Source organism: Leuciscus leuciscus (genome assembly GCF_965113295.1).
Source record: "Leuciscus leuciscus genome assembly, chromosome: 24".
Lineage (NCBI taxonomy): Eukaryota > Metazoa > Chordata > Actinopteri > Cypriniformes > Leuciscidae > Leuciscus > Leuciscus leuciscus.
Window position 1 is genome coordinate 28,928,207 of NC_138723.1, and position 18,785 is coordinate 28,946,991.

The 18,785-nt window shown below is 36.3% G+C and overlaps 1 protein-coding gene across 2 annotated transcripts; it reads left to right on the top strand.

The window, feature by feature from the left end:
* Positions 1–505: 505 nt before the first annotated feature.
* On the top strand, positions 506–15,687 carry erap1a (endoplasmic reticulum aminopeptidase 1a). 2 transcript variants are annotated; one of them, XM_082157961.1, is made up of 18 exons: positions 506–1,402; positions 1,491–1,629; positions 3,694–3,828; positions 3,923–4,043; positions 4,182–4,336; positions 4,921–5,034; positions 7,047–7,178; positions 7,741–7,872; positions 7,958–8,041; positions 8,695–8,855; positions 10,232–10,320; positions 10,417–10,600; positions 12,093–12,249; positions 12,912–13,096; positions 13,183–13,344; positions 14,056–14,196; positions 14,353–14,434; positions 15,325–15,687. In XM_082157961.1, the coding sequence occupies exons 1-18, from the start codon at positions 915–917 to the stop codon at positions 15,478–15,480; spliced, it is 2,817 nt and encodes a 938-aa protein (XP_082014087.1). In that variant the 5' UTR covers positions 506–914; the 3' UTR covers positions 15,481–15,687. The 2 variants fall into 2 exon arrangements, with proteins under 2 accessions (XP_082014087.1, XP_082014088.1); XM_082157962.1 differs by having other exon boundaries at positions 8,698–8,855.
* The last annotated feature ends 3,098 nt before the right edge of the window (positions 15,688–18,785 follow it).

Sequence of the window (18,785 nt, forward strand, 5' to 3'; positions counted from 1 at the left end):
ATATTTTCTAATGACCTGTTTCTGAACAATTGCATTGCAAGATGGGGATAAAGAGAATTAAGTGTCATAGGTGGACTGAGTCAAATTAAAAACAAATCACAAGACATGTAACATACATGTATATATTCTTTTCTTTTTGTTTTGTCTATTTTTTAATCCACAAGAAATAACCACATTTTGTTTAGTGATGAAGTTGGCCAATAAATATAAGTTCATCAAATCATAATGTATTTGTCATTCTATTTTGATACGCAGTCCCAACATGCAAAAATACACTCTGCTCAATCATTTTTTATTTGGAATATAATTATATATTCAAAAATTTTATATAATATATATTCGTATAATTTTTGGTTTTGATGGTGTGTTTTTGACCCACTGCTACAGAGGGCGCTATTTCTTCCCAACTTCAGCTGAAGAAGGCTTATGTCATGAATAATTAAGTAGTCATGGTGTACTTCCTGAAGCGTCGAATCACGTATCCCAATTATTCAGTCCTTTGCGTAATTAATATTCATGAGAGCGTTCACTGCTGCGTTCAACGTGCCATCGCAAGCACATATAAGTTTTTTTTTTATATATATATAAAACGTAATGTGATGTGTTATAAGCTCCAGCATGTAATACTAGAATCTGAGCGCAAAAAGGAGACGTTTTCACGTCAGGAAATCAGATATTGTGATTGACAGCTGCGTAGTTTCACTTTCAGTTACCTATGGGATTTCGCGCGCAGGTTCGTTCGAAACGTTTTTGTCCGCTGAATTCGAATGTAAATTAGATACATTGTATCATTTGTGTTTTTCTTTCTTTGTGACGTCTAAAGTTCGTAAGCAGTGCTCATGTGTGTTATTGATAACCAAATTGACAAGCGCATGTATCCCACAGAAAGCTGATCTTAAACTTTGTTTTTCATCATGCTCTTCTCCCAGTCTCGCGGCTTAAACTGCCTTATATTTGCCTTTTTATTCTGTGTTATTTTACCTGGCAACCATGGAATGACTGTCAACACGGACACAAATGTGGTGCCTTTTCCCTGGGACAAGATGAGGTTGCCAGAAACAGTGAAACCCCAGCACTATGAGCTCCTGATACACCCCAACCTGACCTCGCTGACCTTCACTGGTGTTGTCCAGATCCTCGTGGAGGTAGAGCAGGACACCAGAGCCATCATCCTCCACAGCAAGAACCTTCAGATCTCTAAAGCACAGCTTTTAGAGTCCAGACATCATCGGGATCTTCAAATCAGTGAGTTTGAAGCCAATGAACAGATTGCACTATTCGCTGATGGCTTCACGTTTGAGAAAGGAAACCATTTGGTGCATTTTGAGTTCTACGCCAACTTATCAGACAGTTTTCATGGCTTTTATAAAGGCAGATACACCACGAATAGTGGAGAGGTCAGGTATGGGAACCACGACATTAGTGCTTTTGTGATTAATTGGTAGTTTGAAAAGTAAACACCCCTCAAAATTCTTATTTTTTCCCTACAGGATTATGGCGTCCACTCAGTTTGAGGCGACACATGCTCGAGCCGCCTTCCCTTGTTTTGATGAACCTGCGTTCAAAGCCAACTTCACCATCCGCATGCGCCGAGAATCGAGTTACATTTCCATATCCAACATGCCCAAGGTACACATAACTAAACTTTGCATTAAATCTGGGTATGATCTTTATGGAGCAGGTCACATTGGATTCAATTTAATTCACCAAAATCACAATGAAAAACCCTCCAAAATTAAAAATGGGTATAATAGTTCTCACACACTAAAAATAAATAAACATGAGAACATATGAGATTTTTAAAACTATTTAACTATCTAGCCTGTGTATCTGGTCCTAATCGACCCGCTCCGAACGGGATTTAAACCGCCAGTGCTAGCGCACCTCTTGAGGCCAGGGGAGTGAGGTTTACACAAACAGCTCTTACTGGCCTACGTCCCTTACTCTCACCCCCCTAAACATCACTCCCATCCAGGTCAATGGCACCCAATTTAACCGGTCCTATTTGACCCGCTCCGAGCGGAATTTGAACCGGGGTCTCTGGCTTGGGAGGCGGGCACGCTGAAGCCTTGGTTATACTCCAGTTTGGACACGTACACGGACAACTGTGGACAGCACAGACATGGACTACTTGTATTTAAAATACTAAAAAGTGTATGCTGGGGTCCGCTCGGCGGAAGTGTACATGCGCAGTAGATCGGAGCAGTTGGTGCTTTTGCAGCCTATTGACATGTACGCGTGGTCACAAAAAATGGGAGCCACGCGGATGTCCGCAAAGAGCCTCCGTGTACACCCTCCGATGACGATTTTTACGTCACGCGGACCCTAACGAGCCCTCGCGGACACAGAAAGTATAACACTAGCTTCTCAAGGACGCTAAAGACACATTACACTCACCCCCCCTAAACCTCACTACCATCCGGGTCACGGCACCAAATGTAACCAGTCCTACTTGACCGGGATTCGAACAGGTGTCTCCGGCGTGAGCGCTTACAAGGATGCTAAAACCGCTGCCGCTAGCGCCTCTTGAGAACAGGAGAGTGAGGTTTACACATAATACACGCACAGCTCTTACTGGCCTACGTCCCTTACACTCAACCTCCTAAACCTCACTCCCATCCGGGTCACGTCACCACACGTAACTGGTCCTACTCGACCTGCTCCGAATCTATGTCCGTTACACCTGGCGCTGCTAACCTCAAGATCATGGATTTGATTCCCAGTGAAATTAACATCCATGAACTGATTGAAATGTACGGCATTGTACATAAATGCAGTGTAAATTTCTTCTTATTAAAGCATCTGCCAAATGCATTAATGTAAATGTAAACACCCGTTATGAACCATAAACCATGATCAACATCATAATTGTAATACACAATTTTGTATTTTGTACACACATTCCACAACACATCAGCTTTTCATAATTCTAAATAAGATAAAGTCACAAAATATCAAGAAAAATATCATAGGTTAGCCAGTATTTTCCGGCAAATCAAAAATGAATCATCATAATCACTAACCATCATAACGGTTAATAGCTATGTTCCCATCCACCTATTTTTATGCAAATTTTGGGATATCGCATAAAAAAACACTGGATGGAAACACCAAGATACGCATAAATTCGAAAAATGTGCATGAAAAATTTATACGCTTAATTGAGGTGGTTGATTTTTTTATTTGATAAGAAGACATGCATAAACTACGATGGAAACACATTTTTCGATGCGCAACAAAAAACTCATGTGACTGCCTCAGCAGTGGATGTGATTGGATAACTGGACTAGCCAGCGGACCAATTACATCGTACAGCATCTCAAATGTTTGACATTATGAAATGCCTGACCCAAAGTCTGTCATCAGAATGATTTGGTTTAATTCCCCTGAGAAGCGTCTCACATGATGGAGGATACAAGAGCCACAGCTTCTTCCCCGATTTTGCAGCAACTTCCATTTTTACCAGATACCAATTTCCCAGGAAGTGACGATTTTGTTCTCTTGAACACATGGGATGGAAATGCTAATGTTATGCGATATTCCAATTTTGCACACAAGTTAAATTCACAACTTTGGATGTCAATTTATAAATTGCACAATCTGCAATGTCATTTATTGACATTGAACTCAGTGATCTATTTTTCAGACTGTTTCATGTAAAGTAAACTAATGAAAGATTATTTCCTCCAATAGCTGAGAACTGTAGAGCTGGCTGACGGGCTACTGGAGGATCATTTCGACACGACGGTGAAGATGAGCACCTACCTGGTGGCCTTCATCATCTGTGACTTCCACTCCATCAGTAAAAAGAGTCAGCATGGAGTTGAGGCAAGTCAATAATACTGCCAAAAGCATTATAAATGCACTTTACAATACACCCAGACCTGTGGTTTCACTCCTCATAACCTGAATCCTGGTGTAGATATCCGTGTATACGGTTCCTGAGAAGATCAGCCAGGCGGAATATGCTCTGAACACCGCCGTCACACTGCTAGACTTTTATGATGATTATTTTGACATCCCGTATCCACTTCCCAAACACGGTGAGTGTGAAAGTTCAGCTGTCACCATCTTTACTGCTGTTGAAAATGGCATGCAATATGGCATGAAATAATGCAAAGCTGTAATCAGTATATTTATAGGCTTTTTAGGACTTGGCTATTATTATCTTTTACTTGCAGATCTTGCTGCGATCCCAGATTTCCAATCCGGTGCTATGGAGAATTGGGGTCTGTCGACGTACAGAGAGTCCGGTTTGCTATTTGACCCTGAGAAATCCTCTTCCTCTGACAAACTGGGCATCACCAAAGTCATCGCCCATGAACTGGCCCATCAGGTGGATATTTTTGTTACTAATTTAATCTTAGTATGAGATCACGTACAGCTAGTCGGCCTCTTTCACAAAATATATTTTGTTGATGCCTATATAGCTGTACATTATCCTGCTTATTGCACGACTACTTAACAAATAAATACATAAATGGAGATTATTTTAGTATGTGAGAAGAAAAATGTGGAAAGATATGTGGAAACACTTCACAATAAACTCTCGTTTGTTAACATTAATGTATCATCTAACAATGAGCAATATATTCGTACAGCATTTATCTTTGTTAATGTTAGTTAATAAAAATGTTCATGTTCACAGTACATTAACAGATGCAACTTTTGATTTAAAAAATGTATTAGTAAATGTTGAGATTAACATTAACTAAGATTAATAAATGTTGTAGAAGTATTGTTCATTAATATTAACAAATAAAACCTTATTGTAAAGTGTTACCAGATGATATTGGAGACATGAAACTAGCAGAGATATATATAGGATATCAGTTGCCTGGCAGTTTAGCTTCATTATACACAAATATTTGACTACTGAATGATGTAATTAATGGCTAATCATTCACATCTGTTATCCAGTGGTTTGGAAACCTGGTTACAATGCAGTGGTGGAATGACCTGTGGTTAAACGAGGGCTTTGCCAAATTCATGGAGTATGTGTCTGTCAACATCACCCACCCTGAGCTGCAAGTGGTGAGACCACATCTTTACATTTAACACAACTATCTAATCATTGAGGTTAAGTCATAAGCTGTGGTTATGTGAATACTTCACACACTGGGCATTTTAACATAATTCTGTGTGTATTTGACCATTCAAGTGCAAAAAGCTGTGAAAGAGAACTGAATTCAGGATTCAGTGAGAGAGGCGGGAGAGAGTTTCTGCGCGTGCGAGTAACACACTTACCTTTTCTCATGACTTATTTCGCTTTACTCTTTTTAACATCAAGCACTGCACATCCTGCTCTTTATGTTCTCATTGATGCATGTTTTTTATCACTTTAAAGTGTCAATAACTTGTACTATTGCTGTACTATTGCTGTGCTACCGATATAGCAAAATAGACACTTTATATCTTCGCCAACAATGATGTCCGGCCTAGGAAATTGACATCTGCACCCTTTATTTAAATATTATGAAAAAATATGTTAAAGATTTTGCAAGCATATACAGTACAGGCCAAAAGTTTGGACACATGACTATTTTTAATGTTTTTGAAAGAAGTTTCTTCTGCTCATCAAGCCTGCATTTATTTGATCAAAAATACAGAAATATTTTTTAATATTGTGATATATTATTACAATTTAAAATAACTGGTTTTCAATTTCAATTATCATTTATTTCTGTGATGCAAAGCTGAATTTTCAGGATCATTACTCCAGTCTATCACATGATCCTTTAGAAATCATTCTAATATTCTGATTTATTATGAGTGTTAATAACAGTTCTGCTGCTTAATATATTTGATGAATAAAAGGTTATAGGGAACTGCATTAATTCAAAATAAAAAAATATTTTCTAATCTTCTTTACTATCACTTTTTATCAATTTAACACATCCTTGCTGAATAAAAGTATTGATTTATTTCAAAAAAAGAAAGAAAAAAATTACTGACCCCAAATGACTGACCAGTAGTGTATATTGTTGTTACAAAAGATTTCTATTTTTAAAACATTTGCTGCTTTATTCTTTTCTTTTCTTTTCTTTTTTTTTTTACTTTTTATTCATCAAAGTATCCTAAAAAAGTATCACAGGTTATGAAAAAATATTAAGCAGCAGAACTGTTTCCAACTTTGATAATGAATCATCATATTAGAATGATTTCTAAAGGATCATGTGATAGACTGGAGTAATGATCCTGAAAATTCAGCTTTGCATCACAGAAATAAATGATAATTTAAAGTGTAATAAATTGAAAACCAATTATTTTAAATTGTAATAATATATCACAATATTCCATTTTTTTTTTCTGTATTTTTGATCAAATAAATGCAGGCTTGATGAGCAGAAGAAACTTCTTTCAAAAACATTAAAAATAGTAATGTTTCCAAACTTTTGGCCTGTACTATACAATTTTATGAAAAATATGTTAAAAGATTTTGTAAGCATATTACATATCACAGATGTGCTTGGAAGTCGATTGTTTTATTTGTGATGATAACACAATGAAACATGCCAAATTGTGCGGACTTCCCTTTTGGCCAGACTGTCATACAAAGAAATTATGAACACATGCGAAAAACAAGAGAGAACCAACGAAATATTAATAACTGATTATGTTGTAGTCAAAGTGAGGTTTTTTTTTTCTATGCTTTTTTTTTTTTTTCTAGTAAAATAAAACCTGTAGCTGTAGTTTGCCTTTATATATATATATATTAATAAATAATTTTGTAAGATAAATACCTTAACCAAGTTTAGTGTTTTGTTCTTCCTTATATATATATATATATATATATATATATATATATATATATATATATATATATATATATAAACAAAATCAAATATTTTCATCATATTTTAATGGTTTAATCAAACTTATAGGCACATTAAAAACAAATGTCCCCTCCGCACATCACTTTCAGCCTTCATTGTATATCATCACACTGCCCAGCCCTAGTTGAGATTGTGAAATGGTCATTTCAACAGAGTCTGACTGATATGTAACTATAATAGAGCTGATATTATTCAGTGTCTCTATTTTAGGATGATTATTTCCTGGAGAAGTGCTTCACCGCCATGTCAGTGGACTCTTTAATCTCCTCACACCCCATTTCCACCCCAGTGGAGAACCCTGCGGAAATCAGCGAGATGTTTGATGACGTTTCCTACCGAAAGGTACACATGCACTTTATATATTTTGATGCTGATACTAATATCTTAGAGAGCAGGGTGGCTGATTATAAAGCCGATATGATATTACACTATTTAAAGGTACACTATGTAACTTTTGGTCCTATAGAAGTTAAAAAACAAAACTGCATTTTTACCAAAAAGTTAGTAAACCTTTAATTTTAATAACATGCATAAACATTGTTGCAATGAAAATTAGATTTATTTGACATATTTGCGACTTTAAAAAATAATTATAATATGATTTTTTTTTTTTTTTGAGCTTAAAAAATAAATCTGTAAAAAACTAATTTAAGCTTTAGCAACTTCTTGATTTTGTTATCCTTTTACGTTCACATCAGGTGCTGGTATTCTCAGCACTGTCAAAATAAAAGTTCCATCTCTGTCAAAATAAAAGCTGATTCTGACACTTAAAAAAACTTTAAAATGACATTTAAAAATGCCAAATATCGGCCACGACGATATATTGGTTGTCCACTGATCTCTAAAAGCCTTCACGTGAATAATCATCTGTAATATGTCTACTGGTTGTTCATCATCTCTCAAGGGAGCGTGTATCTTGAACATGCTGAGGGATTTCCTGACCCCAGAGGCTTTCAAGTACGGTATTATAGACTACCTGAAGAGACACAGCTACCAGAACACCGTCAATGCTCACCTCTGGGAAAGCCTTACCAATGTGAGTGACCTCTGTTGGTTCCTGTGTATGTTCTCCAGCACTCAAAGCAATGCTCTCGAGTCCAAACGCATTTCAACCTTTTCAGATCTGCACTTCTGATGGACTGGACTCGGGGAGACTAAAACTCGATGGATTCTGTTCCAAAGTCAGGGCTGAATCTCCAGCTTCTGTGAGTTCTGCTTTAAATAATATAATATGTAGCAATCATTTATAATTTTTTTAATTCATTTTTAAAGGAATGTTCTGGGTTCATAGCAACATTGACAGCATCTATATTATATGATATATGATGGGATATGATATGATAAAATATATGATATGACGAGATATTATGTTATATGATGGGATATGATATGATAAAAATATATTATATGATGATATATTATGTGATATGATATATTACATGATATATTTTATAATGTAGAATATATGACGTGAATTTATAAGACATGATAATATATAATATATGACATTAAATTATATAATATGACATGAAATATTTTATATCTGACATGACATGATATATTTTATAATATATTATATGAAATATGACGTGATATGATACATGATATTATATATATGACATGATATGTTAAATGATATTATCTGATTTATGTATTATATGACATGATATATGATATATATGACATGATATGAACCACAAAACAAATAAATGATTCAGTTAATGTAGTAAAACAAATCCTGTTCCAGCTGAAATGGCATTATACGATATGTAATATGTTATATTATATTTCAGATCATATCATTTCATAATATATCATATGAACCAGAAGTAAATGTAGTAAATCAATCCTGTTCCAGCAGAAATGGTTCATGGAGGACAGTGTTGACGTTGGAGCCATCATGGACACCTGGACACTGCAGGAGGGGTTTCCTTTAGTCACTGTGGAGGTCAAAGGTCAAGAGGTCATCCTCAAACAGGAGCGCTATCTTAAAGGAGAAAAATCTTCAAAGACTTCAAGGTATGCATAATGCATACTAAACAAAGATACCATGTGAAACTATTCAAACAGTTTTATGCTTTAAAAATAGTATGTTACGGCATTCTGATCAAATAAGAAGTAAAAAAGTAGATATAATCATTGGTAATTAGGGTTGGGTATCGTAAACACTCAAGTCATTAAAAAAGACAAATAAACAAATTAGCAATCACACAAATAAATACAACTGAATAAAGATACCGTTTTAAGATTTCCAGGTATTCAAGTACACAAACGAATTAAATGTAAAATAGCGCTGCACATTATAAATAAAACATAGGCTACATTACAAATATAGTTACAAAAGTTATTCAGTCAAGAACAGCAAGTGAATTTTCTCTGTCTTTTGTTGTTTGATTAACTTTATTATATAGAGACAGCAGTGGGAATATTAGGCTGCTGTCACTTTAAAGCAACACTATGTAACATTTTTTACCTTAAAATAATGTTTCCAAAATCGTTTCAGTGGTTCATCAAGTCGTAACAGGGTGAAAGGCACTTATGCCTCTGCTTTGCGGTCTCTTATCTGCTATAACCACACTATGTAAGATTGCCAGATCGGGTGGCGTTTCTGTAGTTCTAATGAGACATAAGAAAACTACAAATTTGACTAGCTTTACGGCAGGCGTTACAATAGTCATTATTTCGTTTTTCTTCGTTTCTGATGTCGCAATACATCATACTTTCATAAAATCATGCATCATACTCTACCTTGTCTGTGGACATCGTTCATTGCAAAGCCGGTGCTGGATAAACAGCAAGCGTGCGTGCGATAGTAGACTGCGGTACGCTAAATTATTTACGACAGCGGTAATGGACAATTCCGCTTCCAACCTGTAGGGGGACCGAAGTGGAAAAGTTCCATAGTGTTGCTTTAAGAGCTGCAAGAACTCCAATATACTCTGTTACACATGTGTGTTCTTTGTTCCCTGTTTATGTTCCAGGGTTCCCACGGGTCCTTGAAATTCTTGAAAGTTTGTGAATCTGAAAAAAAAAAAAATTCAAGGCCCTGGAAAGTTTTTGAAAATAAACACACATAGATGCAGGTCCTTGAAAGTGCTTGAATTTATTTTGAGCAAGAAGTTTTCTGAAAAAAAAATCCATATTATTCCCTCCGGTCCGCTAATGTACTTTGTGTTTTCCGTTGCCATGACGTTTACGCGCGCACAAAACTACTACTATGGAACCTCAACGTTTGTTGTGTCTCCACATTAAGTCCTTGAATTTGAGGGTATTGGACCTGGAAAGTCCTTGAAAGGTCCTTGAATTTGAAGTTAACCAAGGTGTGGGAACCCTGATGTTCACTCTAGACATAATAGCGATAGCACATAAGCAATAATATTATTGATGTCTCATAGTACGTCAAGCTTCCTGTGGCAGGTCCCTCTGACTTACATCACCAGTCACAGTAGTGCAGTGCAGCGATTCTTGCTGAAAAGTGAAAAAGGTGTGTGTCACGGCATCAAATATTAAACTAACCCAACATTTTAACTTTCCTAGCATGTTGTTCAGCGTATGTTGAGATCTGACTGTGTGTCTCCAGATGTGCTGTACCTGTCAGAGAAGGTGGAGTGGATTAAATTCAACGTGGACCTGCGGGGGTATTATATTGTCCACTATGAGTCAGGAGGCTGGGACGCTTTGATCAATCAACTCCAGCAGAACCACACAGTGTTCAGCAGCAACGACAGGGCCAGTCTCATCCACGACATCTTTCAGCTGGTCAGGTGAGGGAACGTCAAACAGCATTTGCAATGCAGTGAATGTCTGTAATACAGAAACAGATGGAACTGGATACATATGTGACCCTGGACCACGTCACCAGTCACATGTCGCACGGGTATATCTGTGGCAATAGCCAACAATACATTGCATGGGTCAACATTTTAAATTTTTCTTTTATGCCAAAAATCATTCGAATATTAAGTAAAGATCAAGTTCAATGAAGATATTTTGTAAATTTTCTGCCGTTAATACATAAAAAAAATATTTTTTATGAGTGAATGCTGCACAATCGCCAACATAAACGGACAACTTTAAAGCGATTTTTTTACACCCTCAGATTCCAGATGTTCAAATAGGTGTATCTCGACCAAATATTGTCCTATCCTAACAAACCATACATCAATGGAGAGCTTATTTATTCAACTCTCAGATCTCAATTTCAGAAAATTGACCCTTGTGACTGGTTTTGTGAATCAGGGTCACATATTTTGAATGTTCCAATCCAATCTGACTTCTGACCTGTAATGCTGCCTGAATCATAATCATACACTGTTCGTTCGTTGGCCAGAGGAGAACTGAGCGACTGAGCCTTGTTTCTCTCAGGGTTTTCGTCTCTCTCCATTCTGTCACCTGATTGTGGTTCCCTTGCCACTGTCACCTTTGGCTTTTGGCTTGCTTAGTTGGGGACATTTAATATTACAATACAACAATATTACTGATCTCCCTGCATTGACACCATTATATGAGAACTGAACTGAGCTGGACGATGACATCACAGTTTTCTCCAGAGCGGCTATATATATAAATGAACTAAATTAATAGCTTTTTTACAACAAAAATGAACCATCACTGAACTTACTTAAGATGGACTATGACACTATTTTCTTCTAGATCTGCTGTACAGCAGAAACAATCTTTGTTGCATTATTTTCCTGTTATCACTGTAAAGCTGCTTTGAAATAATCTGCATAATAATCCGCTATATAAATAAAGGTGACTTGACTCGACTTGACTACTGCAATAATGTACAGTAGTTAAAGATAATGTGTGTTTTGAACAGTAAAGCATGTTAATCTGTTCTTTTTCTCCCAAAAAACAAAACACTGAACTTTTAAATTATCATCACATGACGACTTTAAAATATATCAAATCAAGTGTCGTTAATGCTATAGAAAGATGCACAAACACACTTTTCAAGCAAAACATTTGACAGAAATCTTTATGAAGATAAAAAACTATTTGTGTGAACTAGAGGCTTCGAAGTAGACTTCATACATCTACTAAAAATCACCCAAACACCAGCTGATTTGAAGACATTGAGACTTCATACATGATGAAGAAATGTGACGTTAATGAAGAGATCCTGCAGCATTTGAGCACAAACAACACTTTTTTATCTAAAGAAAAGTTATATTAAGACATTTAAATTTGTGTCAGTCATTGCAGACCTCGTTGATTCATGTTCTTGCTGGAATATGTCTGTCTTTCCTTCAGCATAGAGAAAGTCCCACTGGATAAAGCTCTGAATTTGAGCTTGTACCTCAGTAAAGAGTCTGAGATCATGCCAGTGACGCAGGGCTTCAATGAGCTGGTGCCGCTTTACAAACTCATGGAGAAGAGAAACATGGAGGAACTGGAGAACAAGATGAAGGTAGTGGTTGCAAAAATGATCACTTGTAATGTTTTGGATGTTAAGATACTTTCTGGTGTCTCACTTTAGACATTACATGGTTTGGATGAATAAATCAAAGTACAATTAATCATTAATTAAAAGTTCTGTTTAACTTGAAGAAATTATGACAGAAATATATTACTATTGTACAATAGAATGTACTTCTCAAAGTAATAATAAATAAAACATAATTTTTTTTAAGGAATGTCAAACAATATGACTTTTCGTTCATATTTTAACTTACATTTTAAACTTGAAAGGAATTTTTTTAATTTCATTTGATTACATTTTAAAAGATTCAATTGTTAAAAGTTTTATGCGTTCATTTGATTACCACTGTTTAATGATATAATACATTAGTATTAAATGAAAACACAGAATCCCCCCAAAAAATAAAATGGCGACATCACAGAATTTTGATATTTCATAGGGCCCTATTATTTATTCAATTTTATTCAATTTTGGAATTAATAAAGTTTTATGAATTCAATTGATTAGACATCCTTTTTGATTTTTAAAATGAAACTATTAAAACAGAATCCAGAAAAATTCTAATGGAACACAGAAATTTGGTAAAAATAAATATTATTTCATTTTGTACTATATTTCAACTAATTGTTGGTGGTTTTCTGTTTTAACAGGGTCATTTAGTGAAGTTATTCAAGGCACTGATTGACCGTCAGCACTGGTCTGATGACGGATCTGTATCCGAGCGGATGCTCAGGAATTATCTGCTGTTGTTTGCCTGTGTCCGCCGTTACCCGTCCTGCGTCAACACCGCCACTGAACGCTTCCAGAAGTGGAAAGAATCTGATGGCAAACTGCGGTAAGAGTTTGTTTGATTCACTCAACATCCACATTATACATTCTGCATACAATTTTTACTCCATTTATATCGTTTGTGTGGTTCAGGCTGCCTGCTGACGTCAGTTTGGTGGTCTACACTGAAGGAGCGCGCACAGATGAAGGTTGGGACTTCCTGTTGGAGAAATACAAGCGATCCACCTCACCATCGGAGAAGTGGATGATTAAAGCCGCCCTCGCGTACACTCCATTAACTCACAAGCTTCAGTGGTGAGTTTGGATGCATGAGGCTGCTGAGGTGTCACATGACATTTTCAGAGTTCACCCAAACATGACATCGGTGATGGAGTATGAATCATTAATGAAGATCAAAAGGTCAACATTTTTGGCATATTTATCTGAAAAGATTTTCACTTTAAAAGTCAAGCAAAAGCATGATTCATTTCTTACCTTTTCCATCCTGAGTGTCATTAAGGGAGTCCTATTATCCTTTTGTTCATCTTTCTTTAGTGTGTAATGTTGCTGTTTGAGCATGATAAAGCTCTGCAAAGTTACAAAGTTATACTGTATATCAGTGTTACTGTTTCTGAACTCCCTGAAACTCCTCCATTTTAGTCTTGAGTCTTCCGGGAACGAACACATCACAATATTCCTCATTTAAATAATTAATACGCAGAATAAAGGGGCGGGGCCTGGTTGAGTTAGTTAGTAGTGTGTTAAACTGGTGGTTATGGTAAGGGGCGGGACATTTCCCAAACACACTCGAAGCGCTCGACCAATCACAACACACTGCTCCAGCCGACCAATCAGAGCACAGTGTGCTTTTCAGAAGGAGGGGCTTCATAGAGACAGGAACTAAACAGAGCGTTCCTGACAGACTGGGAACAGAGGAGCTGCAACAATGACAAAATCAAGACTTTGAAAAAGGGCGTAATGCGTAAACCTGCTCTGTGCTGTGTTTTTCTTGCTCATTCTGTCTAGGCTCTTGGAAAGAAGTATTGAGGGAGAGATAATGAAAACTCAAGACCTGCCGTCACTGGTCGTTACTGTCAGTAAAAACCCAAAAGGCTTCAAACTTGCCTGGGAGTTCATGAAGACCAACTGGAGGAAGCTTGTGAAAAAGTGCGTAGCAGATATCTGTCTGAAACATTATTATTGCTTTCATATCTACCTGAAGACCTTATTATATGATCAAATAAATCTTACATTCTTATGACACATCATGGCATGATAGATAGTGAATATTAATGGTGTATTGAATCTAAATCCTGATTTCAGGTTTGATCTGGGTTCATCTGCAATATCTCGCATGGCGGTTGGAGTGACCGATCAGTATTCCACCAGAGAAATGCTTGATGAGGTACTGTTGATCTGTCATTTTGGTGACTTTTACATATATTTTCCTGCTTAAAGGTGCATTGTGTAATATTTAGGAGGATCTGTTGACAGAAATGCAATATCATGCACATAACTATGTGTTCAGTGGTGTATAAAGACCTTACTTAATGAACCGTTATGTTTTTATTAGCTTAGAATGAGCCATTTCTCTCTACACACACCGCGGGTCCCCTTACATCGACATGTTTCTACAGTGGCCCTGAACGGACAAATGCGTTTCGACACTATGTTGTTCTTCGTGCAAAGAAGCGAACTAAAGTCAGCGAATAAAACACTGACACAATGATGAACAAGTAATAATAATATTCGCAATAACATATCGTTTTACTGAATAATCAAGTAAACCTAATTTCTTAATTTATCTTTGTATAGAAACCTCATTGCTTAACTGGCTACTCTCTGCCGTCTCAGACGACGACATCACTTCCTGTCGGCCACCGTAACTTCTGTTGGGTGCAATGCGCAACCTCACCACTAGATGCTGCTAAAAATTACACAGTGCACCTTTAAAGTATCAATGCAAAATGAGCATTTAGTCCAAAAAAGTTAACGAAATGTTTAAATAGTGACAGCTCAAATATAAATTGAAACATTGTATTTATTATAGTCCATTGCTTGGTTTTTATTCGCCACCAAGTATTCATTTTAAGAAATTCATTTTACTTTTGATAAGCACGATGAAAACTAATTTACTCGTATCAGTGATATATAAAAAGCTGTTTTGTTTTATATAAAGATGGTCATATGATCTTACAAATCATGGGCATCAGATTATATCTGGTTAATGCCATGCATAACCAAAAGCGGTGAAAATCCAAGAGCATGAAGCAGTTGTTTGTGTTGTTCCTGTAGGTTCAGACTTTCTTCAGTTCTCTAGCGCAGGATCAGGGCTCTGGGCTCCGCAGCATCCAACAGGCCCTGGAGAAAATCCAGCAGAACATCCTCTGGATGGACAGGAACATCCCACTCCTGAAAGCCTGGCTGGACATGCAGTCAATCCAGGATTGAGTCCTGACAACTCTAGAGACTTTTGGAGGTGTGTGTGTGTGTGTGTGTGTGTAACACCAAGCTGCACCTAGGGTCTTCACACTGGAAGTGTATTTGAATCAGCTCTGATATCATGATGTTAAACATGAACATTTGAATTGGCTGTAATAAAATGTGTCTAAAGATATGAAATGTTCATGCAAAATATCAACTTAATTTAAAGCTGCAGTCCGTAGTTTTTCCTGTTTGTCGCCATCTCTGTTCGAAATCTGCAATTGCAGTTATTCATGGAATTATCATCTTTACGTGGGTTGTGCCTCGGCACGGCACGGCACAGCACGGATGAATCCAGTGTTTTGAGGAGAATGTGCGGCTGTCAGTCACAGCGCCGGTGTGGATACTGTCATTCACAATCACAGATTCTACTTTTTGGAAGTATGACCAACAAAATGTCGTCTGAACAAGTAAGTAACATCCACTTTTGCTCTGACCAACAAAGGGGAAAAAAGCATTGCAGTAAATCGCGCTGATTCAATCTAACGATCGATTATCATATCACGTCAAACCGTGCAAATTATACTTTGTTCTCAAATTGTTAATGTTAACAACATCAGCATTGCGTGACTACATTTAATGCCCTACCGATATTTATCCTTGTTTTCACATGGGCCCGGTTGCAGTCTTTCTTTTTTTTCCCCGAAGTCTTTCGCATTTTACAACAGGTGAATCTCCAGTTGTCACTGATGATTGTCGTTAATCAAACGGCTATAAATCTCTACCACCAACATCCTCACACTCATAGCCTACTAGCCGAGACTCTTCTATATGTGTACAGATGTGACGTAATACCACTGGAATTAAAAACATTACAACAAGCTTACCGTTTTGAATCGAGCTACGGCAAGGAGAGAGTTTTGAACACTGGCTGGTTATGTACTTGCTCAAAAAAATATTTTGGATAATTTATAATCCCAAAAAGTCACTGAATGCAGCTTTACAGTTTTTCTCGATTGCTTAAACACATTTCTTGAAACTTTGCCTCATATTCTCAAAACTGTAAACACATAACGTCCCCACCCAGTTCCCCAAACATCCTATTTGCAGGTCAAAATGAAGCTCTACACTCAAAACCATTCACTCTTGCTGAAAAACCAAACTTTTCCCTCAGACATCACACACAAGCCCTCAAAATCACACACACTACAACATAGTCTAACACACTGGTGCAATACATTCAAAACAACATTTCCAAAACTGGTAAATTATGTTGTTTGTGGTTCCCCCCCCTCACAAACCTTTTCACATGATGAACACGAAATACACAACCAATGGATACATTGGCACATTTTTATTAATTCATGTACCACACAGTACAACACACACACAACAAAAAAGAAAAAAAAATCCCCCGTTTTACTTTTTTTATTTTTATTCTCTCCTCTATATTTTTTTGGGATATTTACTTACAGTAAGATGTGTGTCCATCATATGACAGTAAAAGAGCACACACAAACCTTATTCTAATATGGAAGTGTATTGGAATGGTAAAGAGTGTTGGTACGTGACATGAGGTTCTCCACTCAAGGAGACAATATGATGAACAAGTGTAAGAATGTTCCACATATGGTTGAAATACCATCATTGGCCTAGAAAGATAACATTCTGGGAGTCAAGACTATAAAGGAGAAAGGATGCCCTCCTTCACTGTCACACTCTGTGTCACTCTGTGTGACTGTACGACGGCTGGCCTTTTCTTGCAAGAAAATACACCTCATCAAAGACTATTGGAAATGTTTGTCTCTTATTCAGTGATAGATATATATTTACATTTTCTTAATCAACTGGTGTCCTGCAGAGAACATAGCATAACATAGGAATATATATTTTTTTTTCCCAAAAAATTATTTATTCCATTTGTTTCTTATGCTGCAAACTACAGTACAGGTCAAAAGTTTGGAAACATTACTATTTTTAATGTTTTTGAAAGAAGTTTCTTCTGCTCATCAAGCCTGCATTTATTTGATCAAAAATACAAAAAAAAAAAAAAAATGTAATATTGTGATATATTATTACAATTTAAAATAATTGGTTTTCAATTTATTATACTTTAAATTATCATTTATTTCTGTGATGCAAAGCTGAATTTTCAGGATCATTACTCCAGTCTATCACATGATCCTTTAGAAATCATTCTAATATGATGATTCATTATCAAAGTTGGAAACAGTTCTGCTGCTTAATATTTTTTCATAACCTGTGATACTTTTTTAGGATACTTTGATGAATAAAAAAATAAATAAAAAAAGCAGCAAATGTTTTAAAAATAGAAATCTTTTGTAACAACAATATCCACGACTGGTCAGTAATTTGGGGTCAGTAATTTTCTTTCTTTCTTTTTTTGAAATAAATCAATACTTTTATTCAGCAAGGATGTGTTAAATTGATTTTTTTTTTTAAAGTGATAGTAAAGAAGATTTATATTAGAAAATATTTTTTTCATTTTTAATAAATGCAGTTCTTTTTAACCTTTTATTCATCAAATATATTAGGCAGCAGAACTGTGTCCAACACTCATAATAAATCAGGGCCCGTATTCATAAAGATTCTAAGAATCCTCTCAGAAAACTCTTAATTTAGCTTAAAAACTTTTACGTAGGAGTCTTAGCTTAAGAGCAATTCGGGACTGATCTGAGAGCAACTCTGAGTAAGGAAAAGACAAAAACTTTCATCTTAGTGAGGAGGCGGGGTTGACCCCGTTGCTATGTATGACACAATCTTTTGAGGACTGTGATTGGTTGGTTGTCCAAGAAGGAAAAAAAGTGATTTTAAGTATATGGTCTATTCTAAGCCTTCACTTTGAAATTACATGCGTAATTTTTCCTATTTGACCATTCTCTCTCTCACACACACACACACACACACACACACACACACATTATATATATAAATCCATTTTTTATTTACCATGCTGTTAATTTCCTATAAGGTATTTGCTTGGCTTAGAATGATAAAAATTGTTCCACTCTTTCCAATTACACTGATTGCTGGCATGTCTATTTAAGTGGTGGTTTGAATGTTGGTTTTAATGTATCAAACATGGAATTTTCCCAGTTGCCAAATATCGTAATGTAGTGATTATTTTCATTTCTGGCGCTATGGCATTTCTGTGCTGTGTCGGAGATGTTAGCGCGTCTCTAATAAGATCAGTCACAAACATGATCCCTGCACGATCTAATCTATAGCGTCTTATTAACTCACTGTTATTCATTGTCTTCAACACATTTCTTCTCCCTCTTCGTCTTTCTGCCATGTTCTCCTCTGCTAAA

Bases quoted from the DNA above. Each gene is read 5' to 3' on its own strand.
- erap1a (XM_082157961.1), top strand. From the start codon at position 915: ATGCTCTTCTCCCAGTCTCGCGGCTTAAACTGCCTTATATTTGCCTTT. The intron at 4,337-4,920 runs GTGGATATTTTT...TCTGTTATCCAG, and splicing joins CCCATGAACTGGCCCATCAG to TGGTTTGGAAACCTGGTTAC. The intron at 5,035-7,046 runs GTGAGACCACAT...TCTCTATTTTAG, and splicing joins CCCACCCTGAGCTGCAAGTG to GATGATTATTTCCTGGAGAA.